This window comes from Taudactylus pleione, unplaced genomic scaffold (genome assembly GCF_031769625.1).
Source record: "Taudactylus pleione unplaced genomic scaffold, aTauple2 ptg000488l, whole genome shotgun sequence".
Classification (NCBI taxonomy): domain Eukaryota; kingdom Metazoa; phylum Chordata; class Amphibia; order Anura; family Myobatrachidae; genus Taudactylus; species Taudactylus pleione.
In genome coordinates, this window is record NW_028284890.1 from 1,574,505 (window position 1) to 1,588,151 (window position 13,647).

General features: G+C 41.2%; 2 protein-coding genes across 2 annotated transcripts in view; one reads left to right on the plus strand and one right to left on the minus strand.

The window, feature by feature from the left end:
- Window positions 1-13,647, plus strand: part of LOC148502641 (uncharacterized) — a 164,646-nt gene that overhangs the window by 111,133 nt on the left and 39,866 nt on the right. The window lies entirely within an intron of this gene.
- LOC148502642 (uncharacterized) overlaps window positions 1-13,647 on the minus strand; it is a 47,154-nt gene that overhangs the window by 23,044 nt on the left and 10,463 nt on the right. The window contains exons 3-4 of the mRNA XM_088449560.1: window positions 6,852-6,949; window positions 6,203-6,722 (exon numbers count right to left, since the gene is read on the minus strand). Of these exons, the coding sequence (XP_088305686.1) occupies window positions 6,203-6,722; window positions 6,852-6,949 (618 nt within the window). The remainder of the gene's footprint in view (window positions 1-6,202; window positions 6,723-6,851; window positions 6,950-13,647) is intronic.

The window sequence follows — 13,647 nt, forward strand, 5'->3', positions numbered from 1 at the left end:
TTTATTACAAATAAACTTAAGAATATATTTTACAATTGATAAGAGCCTCTGACGGATATGAAATGACCAGCCCAGTTTTTTTATTTTTTTATTCTGTTGCTTTTGTGGGGGTCACACTATTAATGACGGCAGCAGGTGATTTCCCCATTGGTCTGACTCGAGCGCTAGGATAATTTGTGTGTCTTTCCGGGAGGTGGGGTACGCCACAATTGAAAAGGAATGCTTGGAAATTGCTTGGACTGTGAAGAACCTCCAGGTCCATTTGTATGGCCGGCAATTTACTGTGGTGACTGATCACAACCCTTTACAGTGTCTACAACACACCACAGGGGAAATTGGCAGACTGTTGCTGTGGAGCCTTGCAGGAGGCCGCTCTTAATTTCAGAGGGATGGCCCTGATTCAGAGCAAGCGCTCTGTGTGATAGTATGTGTAACAGAGTGCAGGCATGGTCTATACATTATATCACACACAGGACATACTAGCTGCACCCTGCTGTGTCCTCACACTCTCCATATCTCCATCTCAGTATGTGTAACAGAGTGCAGGCATGGTCTATACATTATATCACACACAGGACATACTAGCTGTATCCTGCTGTGTCCTCACACTCTCCATATCTCCATCTCAGTATGTGTAACAGAGTGCAGGCATGGTCTATACATTATATCACACACAGGTCATACTAGCTGTATCCTGCTGTGTCCTCACACTCTCCATATCTCCATCTCAGTATGTGTAACAGAGTGCAGGCATGGTCTATACATTATATCACACACAGGTCATACTAGCTGTATCCTGCTGTGTCCTCACACTCTCCATATCTCCATCTCAGTATGTGTAACAGAGTGCAGGCATGGTCTATACATTATATCACACACAGGTCATACTAGCTGTATCCTGCTGTGTCCTCACACTCTCCATATCTCCATCTCAGTATGTGTAACAGAGTGCAGGCATGGTCTATACATTATATCACACACAGGTCATACTAGCTGCACCCTGCTGTGTCCTCACACTCTCCATATCTCCATCTCAGTATGTATAACAGAGTGCAGGCATGGTCTATACATTATATCACACACAGGACATACTAGCTGCACCCTGCTGTGTCCTCACACTCTCCATATCTCCATCTCAGTATGTGTAACAGAGTGCAGGCATGGTCTATACATTATATCACACACAGGTCATACTAGTTGTATCCTGCTGTGTCCTCACACTCTCCATATCTCCATCTCAGTATGTGTAACAGAGTGCAGGCATGGTCTATACATTATATCACACACAGGTCATACTAGCTGTATCCTGCTGTGTCCTCACACTCTCCATATCTCCATCTCAGTATGTGTAACAGAGTGCAGGCATGGTCTATACATTATATCACACACAGGTCATACTAGCTGCACCCTGCTGTGTCCTCACACTCTCCATATCTCCATCTCAGTATGTATAACAGAGTGCAGGCATGGTCTATACATTATATCACACACAGGACATACTAGCTGCACCCTGCTGTGTCCTCACACTCTCCATATCTCCATCTCAGTATGTGTAACAGAGTGCAGGCATGGTCTATACATTATATCACACACAGGACATACTAGCTGCACCCTGCTGTGTCCTCACACTCTCCATATCTCCATCTCAGTATGTGTAACAGAGTGCAGGCATGGTCTATACATTATATCACACACAGGTCATACTAGCTGTATCCTGCTGTGTCCTCACACTCTCCATATCTCCATCTCAGTATGTGTAACAGAGTGCAGGCATGGTCTATACATTATATCACACACAGGTCATACTAGCTGTATCCTGCTGTGTCCTCACACTCTCCATATCTCCATCTCAGTATGTGTAACAGAGTGCAGGCATGGTCTATACATTATATCACACACAGGTCATACTAGCTGCACCCTGCTGTGTCCTCACACTCTCCATATCTCCATCTCAGTATGTGTAACAGAGTGCAGGCATGGTCTATACATTATATCACACACAGGTCATACTAGCTGTATCCTGCTGTGTCCTCACACTCTCCATATATCCATCTCAGTATGTGTAACAGAGTGCAGGCATGGTCTATACATTATATCACCCACAGGACATACTAGCTGTATCCTGCTGTGTCCTCACACTCTCCATATCTCCATCTCAGTAAGTGTAACAGAGTGCAGGCATGGTCTATACACTATATCACCCACAGGACATACTAGCTGTATCCTGCTGTGTCCTCACACTCTCCATATCTCCATCTCAGTAAGTGTAACAGAGTGCAGGCATGGTCTATACATTATATCACACACAGGACATACTAGCTGTATCCTGCTGTGTCCTCACACTCTCCATATCTCCATCTCAGTATGTGTAACAGAGTGCAGGCATGGTCTATACATTATATCACACACAGGACATACTAGCTGTATCCTGCTGTATCCTCACACTCTCCATATCTCCATCTCAGTATGTGTAACAGAGTGCAGGCATGGTCTATACATTATATCACACACAGGTCATACTAGCTGTATCCTGCTGTCCTCACACTCTCCATATCTCCATCTCAGTATGTGTAACAGAGTGCAGGCATGGTCTATACATTATATCACACACAGGACATACTAGCTGTATCCTGCTGTGTCCTCACACTCTCCTGATCTCCATCTCAGTATGTGTAACAGAGTGCAGGCATGGTCTATACATTATATCACACACAGGACATACTAGCTGTATCCTGCTGTGTCCTCACACTCTCCATATCTCCATCTCAGTATGTGTAACAGAGTGCAGGCATGGTCTATACACTATATCACCCACAGGACATACTAGCTGTATCCTGCTGTGTCCTCACACTCTCCATATCTCCATCTCAGTAAGTGTAACAGAGTGCAGGCATGGTCTATACATTATATCACACACAGGACATACTAGCTGTATCCTGCTGTGTCCTCACACTCTCCATCTCAGTATGTGTAACAGAGTGCAGGCATGGTCTATACATTATATCACACACAGGACATACTAGCTGTATCCTGCTGTATCCTCACACTCTCCATATCTCCATCTCAGTATGTGTAACAGAGTGCAGGCATGGTCTATACATTATATCACACACAGGTCATACTAGCTGTATCCTGCTGTCCTCACACTCTCCATATCTCCATCTCAGTATGTGTAACAGAGTGCAGGCATGGGCTATACATTATATCACACACAGGACATACTAGCTGTATCCTGCTGTGTCCTCACACTCTCCATATCTCCATCTCAGTATGTGTAACAGAGTGCAGGCATGGTCTATACATTATATCACACACAGGACATACTAGCTGTATCCTGCTGTGTCCTCACACTCTCCTGATCTCCATCTCAGTATGTGTAACAGAGTGCAGGCATGGTCTATACATTATATCACACACAGGACATACTAGCTGTATCCTGCTGTGTCCTCACACTCTCCTGATCTCCATCTCAGTATGTGTAACAGAGTGCAGGCATGGTCTATACATTATATCACACACAGGTCATACTAGCTGTATCCTGCTGTGTCCTCACACTCTCCTGATCTCCATCTCAGTATGTGTAACAGAGTGCAGGCATGGTCTATAAATTATATCACACACAGGACATACTAGCTGTATCCTGCTGTGTCCTCACACTCTCCATATCTCCATCTCAGTAAGTGTAACAGAGTGCAGGCATGGTCTATACATTATATCACACACAGGACATACTAGCTGTATCCTGCTGTGTCCTCACACTCTCCTGATCTCCATCTCAGTATGTGTAACAGAGTGCAGGCATGGTCTATACATTATATCACACACAGGACATACTAGCTGTATCCTGCTGTCCTCACACTCTCCTGTTCTCCATCTCAGTATGTGTAACAGAGTGCAGGCATGGTCTATACATTATATCACACACAGGTCACTGCATCCTGCTGTGTCCTCACACTCTCCGGATCTCCATCTCAGTATGTGTAACAGAGTGCAGGCATGGTCTACACATTATATCATACACAGGACATACTAGCTGTATCCTGCTGTGTCCTCACACTCTCCATCTCAGTATGTGTAACAGAGTGCAGGCATGGTCTATACATTATATCACACACAGGTCATACTAGCTGTATCCTGCTGTGTCCTCACACTCTCCATATCTCCATCTCAGTATGTGTAACAGAGTGCAGGCATGGTCTATACATTATATCACACACAGGACATACTAGCTGCACCCTGCTGTGTCCTCACACTCTCCATATCTCCATCTCAGTATGTGTAACAGAGTGCAGGCATGGTCTATACATTATATCACACACAGGACATACTAGCTGTATCCTGCTGTGTCCTCACACTCTCCTGATCTCCATCTCAGTATGTGTAACAGAGTGCAGGCATGGTCTATACATTATATCACACACAGGTCATACTAGCTGTATCCTGCTGTGTCCTCACACTCTCCATATCTCCATCTCAGTATGTGTAACAGAGTGCAGGCATGGTCTATACATTATATAACACACAGGACATACTAGCTGTATCCTGCTGTGTCCTCACACTCTCCATATCTCCATCTCAGTATGTGTAACAGAGTGCAGGCATGGTCTATACATTATATCACACACAGGTCATACTAGCTGTATCCTGCTGTGTCCTCACACTCTCCATATCTCCATCTCAGTATGTGTAACAGAGTGCAGGCATGGTCTATACATTATATCACACACAGGACATACTAGCTGTATCCTGCTGTGTCCTCACACTCTCCTGATCTCCATCTCAGTATGTGTAACAGAGTGCAGGCATGGTCTATACATTATATCACACACAGGTCATACTAGCTGTATCCTGCTGTGTCCTCACACTCTCCATATCTCCATCTCAGTATGTGTAACAGAGTGCAGGCATGGTCTATACATTATATAACACACAGGACATACTAGCTGTATCCTGCTGTGTCCTCACACTCTCCATATCTCCATCTCAGTATGTGTAACAGAGTGCAGGCATGGTCTATACATTATATCACACACAGGTCATACTAGCTGTATCCTGCTGTGTCCTCACACTCTCCATATCTCCATCTCAGTATGTGTAACAGAGTGCAGGCATGGTCTATACATTATATCACACACAGGACATACTAGCTGTATCCTGCTGTGTCCTCACACTCTCCATATCTCCATCTCAGTATGTGTAACAGAGTGCAGGCATGGTCTATACATTATATCACACACAGGTCATACTAGCTGTATCCTGCTGTGTCCTCACACTCTCCATATCTCCATCTCAGTATGTGTAACAGAGTGCAGGCATGGTCTATACATTATATCACACACAGGTCATACTAGTTGCATCCTGCTGTGTCCTCACACTCTCCGGATCTCTATCTCAGTAAATGTAAAATAACCAGTTTGTATCTCTCTAGGAATTAATATCTTCACTGGAGGTTAGATACGCTCTAACCTCTAAGGGGATCTACTGGAACATGCAAAAGAACCAGCTGGACTCAAATGAATCAGCAAAAACACAATGGAACAGAAAAATCCACATTTTAAACAATCGGGATCCACCATTACCCTCGCTGTGGACCTCCAGGCAGAAAATGTTATACTTTCCTAAAAGATATTTATACAGGTCTGGTTCATATCTCTGGTAAAACAGAATGAAACCAGTACAAGAAATCACATTCAAAGATGTTATTACCATCAGTGATCATTGATAATGTCAGGCAGTAGTGGTCAGGAAGGATCATGGGTAATATCCCATTGAAGGGCATGGGGAGGACCATCAACAAAGGTCATTTTTGAAGTGGACAGTAAAGAACATGAGTAGCTGGTAGAAGACAAAGATATGATGAGTGTGGGGAGAAGACTGGTCAGATTTCTGGGCTGGTAACACAGTGACATGATGTGAGGGGGAGAGCAGGAGTATAATAGGGGCTGATGGCTCCTGATGTATGAGATACACCAGAGAGTGTGGGGAGGAGACTGGTCAGATCTCTGGGCTGGTAACACACAGTGACATGATGTGAGGGGGAAAGCAGGAGTATAATAATAGCAAATGGCTCCTGAATCCCCCACTGTGCATATACATTTTATTCATTAGTTTGTACTGACAGAGGAGGGTGTAGGATAAGAGATTGCTGTAGTGACTGAACAGAGTATGTGACTCTTTTCTGCAATAAGTTTTTATTACTCACCTGTGCTGATATCTGTAGGGATTTCCTCCTCTTTACACTTCTGATCACCCCTCACATACGTCTCTTCTTCTCCCTCTATATCTTTTGCCTTTATATCAGTCACATATGTCTCTTCTTCTCCCTTTATATATTCTGTCTTCATATCAGTCACATACGTCTCTTCTACCTCTATAACTTCTACCTTTATATCATTCACATACGTCTCTTCTTCTCCCTCTGTATCTTCTGTCTTCATATCAGTCACATACGTCTCTTCTTCTCCCTCTGTATCTTCTGCCTTCATATCAGTCACATACGTCTCTTCTCCCTTCATATCAGTCACATACGTCTCTTCTTCTCCCTCTGCATCTTCTGCCTTCATATCAGTCACATACGTCTCTTCTCCCTCTGTATCGTCTGCCTTTATATCAGTCACATACGTCTCTTCTTCTCCCACTGTATCTTCTGCCTTTATATCAGTCACATATGTCTCTTCTTCTCCCTCTATATCTTCTGTCTTCATATCAACAAGATCTTCACTCTAAATGACACATAAAATAATCAAGTCTAATTTAATTGAGAATAAGCAGTAAAATAATCAGTGTATAATACGCACACAGATTCTCTATAGATCATAGAGTCACAGTCACTTTGGTATACTGGTATCTACCTGAAGCTCCTGTGGAGTCCTGTGACTCTCCTCTGTACAATCCTGTGAATAAAGATGATGGGGACATCTCTCTGTGGTATTTCTATTACTGGGTCCATCTATAGGAAACACAGTGACTGAGTACATTGTATATATGTGCTTATCAGGTAATGTGTGTATATAGGGCTCCCAAACCTGCTCTACCCTGTACAATAAATGACAGTCTCCTCTTACCCAGTGATGTGAGGGGCAGGTGATTCTCCATCATCGTGTCCTTGTACAGACCTGTGTTCCTCTATATATTCCCTCTTCTGCATGGAGACATAGACAGTGACATCCTGACACCTTATAGGAACCTGACACACACAATGATATAGTCATCTCCCAGACACATCCCCTGGTTGTACTGTCATGTATTATTACTACAGATATAAGTGATGTTACAATGACACTCTCAGATCCCCTCACCTCCCCAGTCATGTCCCTGTATTATTACTATAGATATAAGTGACGTTACAATGACACTCTCAGATCCCCTCACCTCCCCAGTCATGTCCCTGTATTATTACTATAGATAAAAGTGATGTCACTGTGACACTCCCCTGGATTTAGGGGTTGATCCAATTAGACATGACAGTCGCATCCACGAGTAAGTACAGCTATATGCCACACTTACGGTGCCACCACACACATATAAATATCCATGGTTGCGGGGCTAGATCGGGCCATGAGTGGAGCAGGTTGCAGGTTAGTTGGTGGCGATAACTCACCCCTTTGCGTCTACTTGAATCAAAGCCATAGTATTCCCAGTCATTTCACTCCTGTCTTTGTCTTTAATATAGCATATACACTAGATAAGCTCACTTAAAAAAACAGGGATCATATTTAAACATGCACCACCGAAAGATGTAGTTTGAAATCTGAGAGCTCTCATGGTAAAGGTTGTTTTAAATTACAAAAAAACCCTCTATTTACTCAGGTAGTTACTGTAAGAGGCAATAGGTGTATGTGTGTGTGTAGGTGGTCGAGTGATAAGTGAGGGGTTATATTTTGCAACAAAGGTTAGTTTCTTTTTATCACTCTATATCAGCTCTAAGAAATATGGTGATAGAGAATCAGCCCTTAGACACATCCCCATCTAACACCACTAGTAATACATGTGTCCTGTTATTCCCTAATAACTACAGGGTTATTACAGCTGATGCTCCATCTACCACTGATCTGTATTATTGTATTACTGAGAATCAGCCCTTAGTCACATCTCCATCTAACACCACTAGTAATACATGTGCCCTGTTAGTCCCTAATAACTACTGGGTTATTACATCTGATGCTCCATCTACCACTGATCTGTATTATTGTATTACTGAGAATCAGCCCTTAGTCACATCTCCATCTAACACCACTAGTAATACATGTGTCCTGTTATTCCCTAATAACTACAGGGTTATTACATCTGATGCTCCATCTACCACTGATCTGTATTATTGTATTACTGAGAATCAGTCCTTAGTCACATCTCCATCTAACACCACTAGTAATACATGTGTCCTGTTATTCCTAATAACTACAGAGTTATTACATCTGATGCTCCATCTACCACTGATCTGTATTATTGTATTACTGAGAATCAGTCCTTAGTCACATCTCCATCTAACACCACTAGTAATACATGTGTCCTGTTATTCCCTAATAACTACAGGGTTATTACAGCTGATGCTCCATCTACCACTGATCTGTATTATTGTATTACTGAGAATCAGCCCTTAGTCACATCTCCATCTAACACCACTAGTAATACATGTGCCTGTTATTCCCTAATAACTACAGGGTTATTACAGCTGATGCTCCATCTACCACTGATCTGTATTATTGTATTACTGAGAATCAGACCTTAGTCACATCTCCATCTAACACCACTAGTAATACATGTGTCCTGTTATTCCCTAATAACTATAGGGTTATTACAGCTGATGCTCCATCTACCACTGATCTGTATTATTGTATTACTGAGAATCAGCCCTTAGACACATCCCCATATAACACCACTAGTAATACATGTGTCCTGTTATTTCCTAATAACTACAGGGTTATTACATCTGATGCTCCATCTACCACTGATCTGTATTATTGTATTACTGAGAATCAGCCCTTAGTCACATCTCCATCTAACACCACTAGTAATACATGTGTCCTGTTATTCCTAATAACTACAGGGTTATTACATCTGATGCTCCATCTACCACTGATCTGTATTATTGTATTACTGAGAATCAGTCCTTAGTCACATCTCCATCTAACACCACTAGTAATACATGTGCCCTGTTAGTCCCTAATAACTACTGGGTTATTACATCTGATGCTCCATCTACCACTGATCTGTATTATTGTATTACTGAGAATCAGCCCTTAGTCACATCTCCATCTAACACCACTAGTAATACATGTGTCCTGTTATTCCCTAATAACTACAGGGTTATTACAGCTGATGCTCCATCTACCACTGATCTGTATTATTGTATTACTGAGAATCAGTCCTTAGTCACATCTCCATCTAACACCACTAGTAATACATGTGTCCTGTTATTCCTAATAACTACAGAGTTATTACATCTGATGCTCCATCTACCACTGATCTGTATTATTGTATTACTGAGAATCAGTCCTTAGTCACATCTCCATCTAACACCACTAGTAATACATGTGTCCTGTTATTCCATATTAACTACAGGGATATTACAGCTGATGCTCCATCTACCACTGATCTGTATTATTGTATTACTGAGAATCAGCCCTTAGTCACATCTCCATATAACACCACTAGTAATACATGTGTCCTGTTATTCCTAATAACTACAGGGATATTACAGCTGATGCTCCATCTACCACTGATCTGTATTATTGTATTACTGAGAATCAGTCCTTAGTCACATCTCCATCTAACACCACTAGTAATACATGTGCCCTGTTATTCCCTAATAACTACAGGGATATTACAGCTGATGCTCCATCTACCACTGATCTGTATTATTGTATTACTGTTAATCAGCCCTTAGTCACATCTCCATATAACACAACTAGTAATACATGTGTCCTGTTATTCCCTAATAACTACAGGGATATTACATCTGATGCTCCATCTACCACTGAACTGTATTATTGTATTACTGAGAATCAGCCCTTAGTCACATCTCCATCTAACACCACTAGTAATACATGTGTCCTGTTATTCCTAATAACTACAGGGATATTACAGCTGATGCTCCATCTACCACTGATCTGTATTATTTTATTACTGAGAATCAGTCCTTAGTCACATCTCCATCTAACACCACTAGTAATACATGTGCCCTGTTATTCCCTAATAACTACAGGGATATTACAGCTGATGCTCCATCTACCACTGATCTGTATTATTGTATTACTGTTAATCAGCCCTTAGTCACATCTCCATATAACACCACTAGTAAAACATGTGTCCTGTTATTCCCTAATAACTACAGGGATATTACATCTGATGCTCCATCTACCACTGATCTGTATTATTGTATTACTGAGAATCAGCCCTTAGTCACATCTCCATCTAACACCACTAGTAATACATGTGTCCTGTTATTCCCTAATAACTACAGGGATATTACATCTGATGCTCCATCTACCACTGATCTGTATTATTGTATTACTGAGAATCAGCCCTTAGTCACATCTCCATCTAACACCACTAGTAATACACGTGTCCTGTTATTCCCTACTAACTACAGGGTTATTACATCTGATGCTCCATCTACCACTGATCTGTATTATTGTATTACTGAGAATCAGACCATAGTCACATCTCCATCTAACACCACTAGTAATACATGTGTCCTGTTATTCCCTACTAACTACAGGGTTATTACATCTGATGCTCCATCTACCACTGATCTGTATTATTGTATTACTGAGAATCAGTCCTTAGTCACATCTCCATCTAACACCACTAGTAATACATGTGCCCTGTTATTCCCTAATAACTACTGGGTTATTACATCTGATGCTCCATCTACCACTGATCTGTATTATTGTATTACTGAGAATCAGCCCTTAGTCACATCTCCATCTAACACCACTAGTAATACATGTGTCCTGTTATTCCCTAATAACTACAGGGTTATTACAGCTGATGCTCCATCTACCACTGATCTGTATTATTGTATTACTGAGAATCAGTCCTTAGTCACATCTCCATCTAACACCACTAGTAATACATGTGTCCTGTTATTCCTAATAACTACAGAGTTATTACATCTGATGCTCCATCTACCACTGATCTGTATTATTGTATTACTGAGAATCAGTCCTTAGTCACATCTCCATCTAACACCACTAGTAATACATGTGTCCTGTTATTCCATAATAACTACAGGGATATTACAGCTGATGCTCCATCTACCACTGATCTGTATTATTGTATTACTGAGAATCAGCCCTTAGTCACATCTCCATATAACACCACTAGTAATACATGTGTCCTGTTATTCCTAATAACTACAGGGATATTACAGCTGATGCTCCATCTACCACTGATCTGTATTATTGTATTACTGAGAATCAGTCCTTAGTCACATCTCCATCTAACACCACTAGTAATACATGTGCCCTGTTATTCCCTAATAACTACAGGGATATTACAGCTGATGCTCCATCTACCACTGATCTGTATTATTGTATTACTGTTAATCAGCCCTTAGTCACATCTCCATATAACACAACTAGTAATACATGTGTCCTGTTATTCCCTAATAACTACAGGGATATTACATCTGATGCTCCATCTACCACTGATCTGTATTATTGTATTACTGAGAATCAGCCCTTAGTCACATCTCCATCTAACACCACTAGTAATACATGTGTCCTGTTATTCCTAATAACTACAGGGATATTACAGCTGATGCTCCATCTACCACTGATCTGTATTATTGTATTACTGAGAATCAGTCCTTAGTCACATCTCCATCTAACACCACTAGTAATACATGTGCCCTGTTATTCCCTAATAACTACAGGGATATTACAGCTGATGCTCCATCTACCACTGATCTGTATTATTGTATTACTGTTAATCAGCCCTTAGTCACATCTCCATATAACACAACTAGTAATACATGTGTCCTGTTATTCCCTAATAACTACAGGGATATTACATCTGATGCTCCATCTACCACTGATCTGTATTATTGTATTACTGAGAATCAGCCCTTAGTCACATCTCCATCTAACACCACTAGTAATACATGTGTCCTGTTATTCCTAATAACTACAGGGATATTACAGCTGATGCTCCATCTACCACTGATCTGTATTATTGTATTACTGAGAATCAGCCCTTAGTCACATCTCCATCTAACACCACTAGTAATACATGTGTCCTGTTATTCCCTACTAACTACAGGGTTATTACATCTGATGCTCCATCTACCACTGATCTGTATTATTGTATTACTGAGAATCAGACCTTAGTCACATCTCCATCTAACACCACTAGTAATACATGTGTCCTGTTATTCCCTACTAACTACAGGGTTATTACATCTGATGCTCCATCTACCACTGATCTGTATTATTGTATTACTGAGAATCAGACCTTAGTCACATCCCCAACTAACACCACTAGTAATACATGTGTCCTGTTATTCCCTAATAACTACAGGGGTATTACAGCTGATGCTCCATCTACCACTGATCTGTATTATTGTATTACTGAGAATCAGCCCTTAGTCACATCTCCATCTACCACCACTAGTAATACACGTGTCCTGTTATTCCCTAATAACTACAGGGTTATTACAGCTGATGCTCCATCTACCACTGATCTGTATTATTGTATTACTGAGAATCAGCCCTTAGTCACATCTGCATATAACACCACTAGTAATACATGTGTCCTGTTATTCCCTAATAACTACAGGGTTATTACAGCTGATGCTCCATCTACCACTGATCTGTATTATTGTATTACTGAGAATCAGCCCTTAGTCACATCTCCATATAACACCACTAGTAATACACGTGTCCTGTTATTCCCTAATAACTACAGGTTTATTACAGCTGATGCTCCATCTACCACTGATCTGTATTATTGTATTACTGAGAATCAGACCTTAGTCACATCTCCATCTATCACCACTAGTAATACATGTGTCCTGTTATTCCCTACTAACTACAGGGTTATTACATCTGATGCTCCATCTACCACTGATCTGTATTATTGTATTACTGAGAATCAGACCATAGTCACATCTCCATCTAACACCACTAGTAATACATGTGTCCTGTTATTCCCTACTAACTACAGGGTTATTACATCTGATGCTCCATCTACCACTGATCTGTATTATTGTATTACTGAGAATCAGACCATAGTCACATCTCCATCTAACACCACTAGTAATACATGTGTCCTGTTATTCCCTAATAACTTCAGGGTTATTACATCTGATGCTCCATCTACCACTGATCTGTATTATTGTATTACTGAGAATCAGACCTTAGTCACATCCCCAACTAACACCACTAGTAATACATGTGTCCTGTTATTCCCTAATAACTACAGGGGTATTACAGCTGATGCTCCATCTACCACTGATCTGTATTATTGTATTACTGAGAATCAGCCCTTAGTCACATCTCCATCTACCACCACTAGTAATACATGTGTCCTGTTATTCCCTAATAACTACAGGGTTATTACAGCTGATGCTCCATCTACCACTGATCTGTATTATTGTATTACTGAGAATCAACCCTTAGTCACATCTCCATCTAACACCACTAG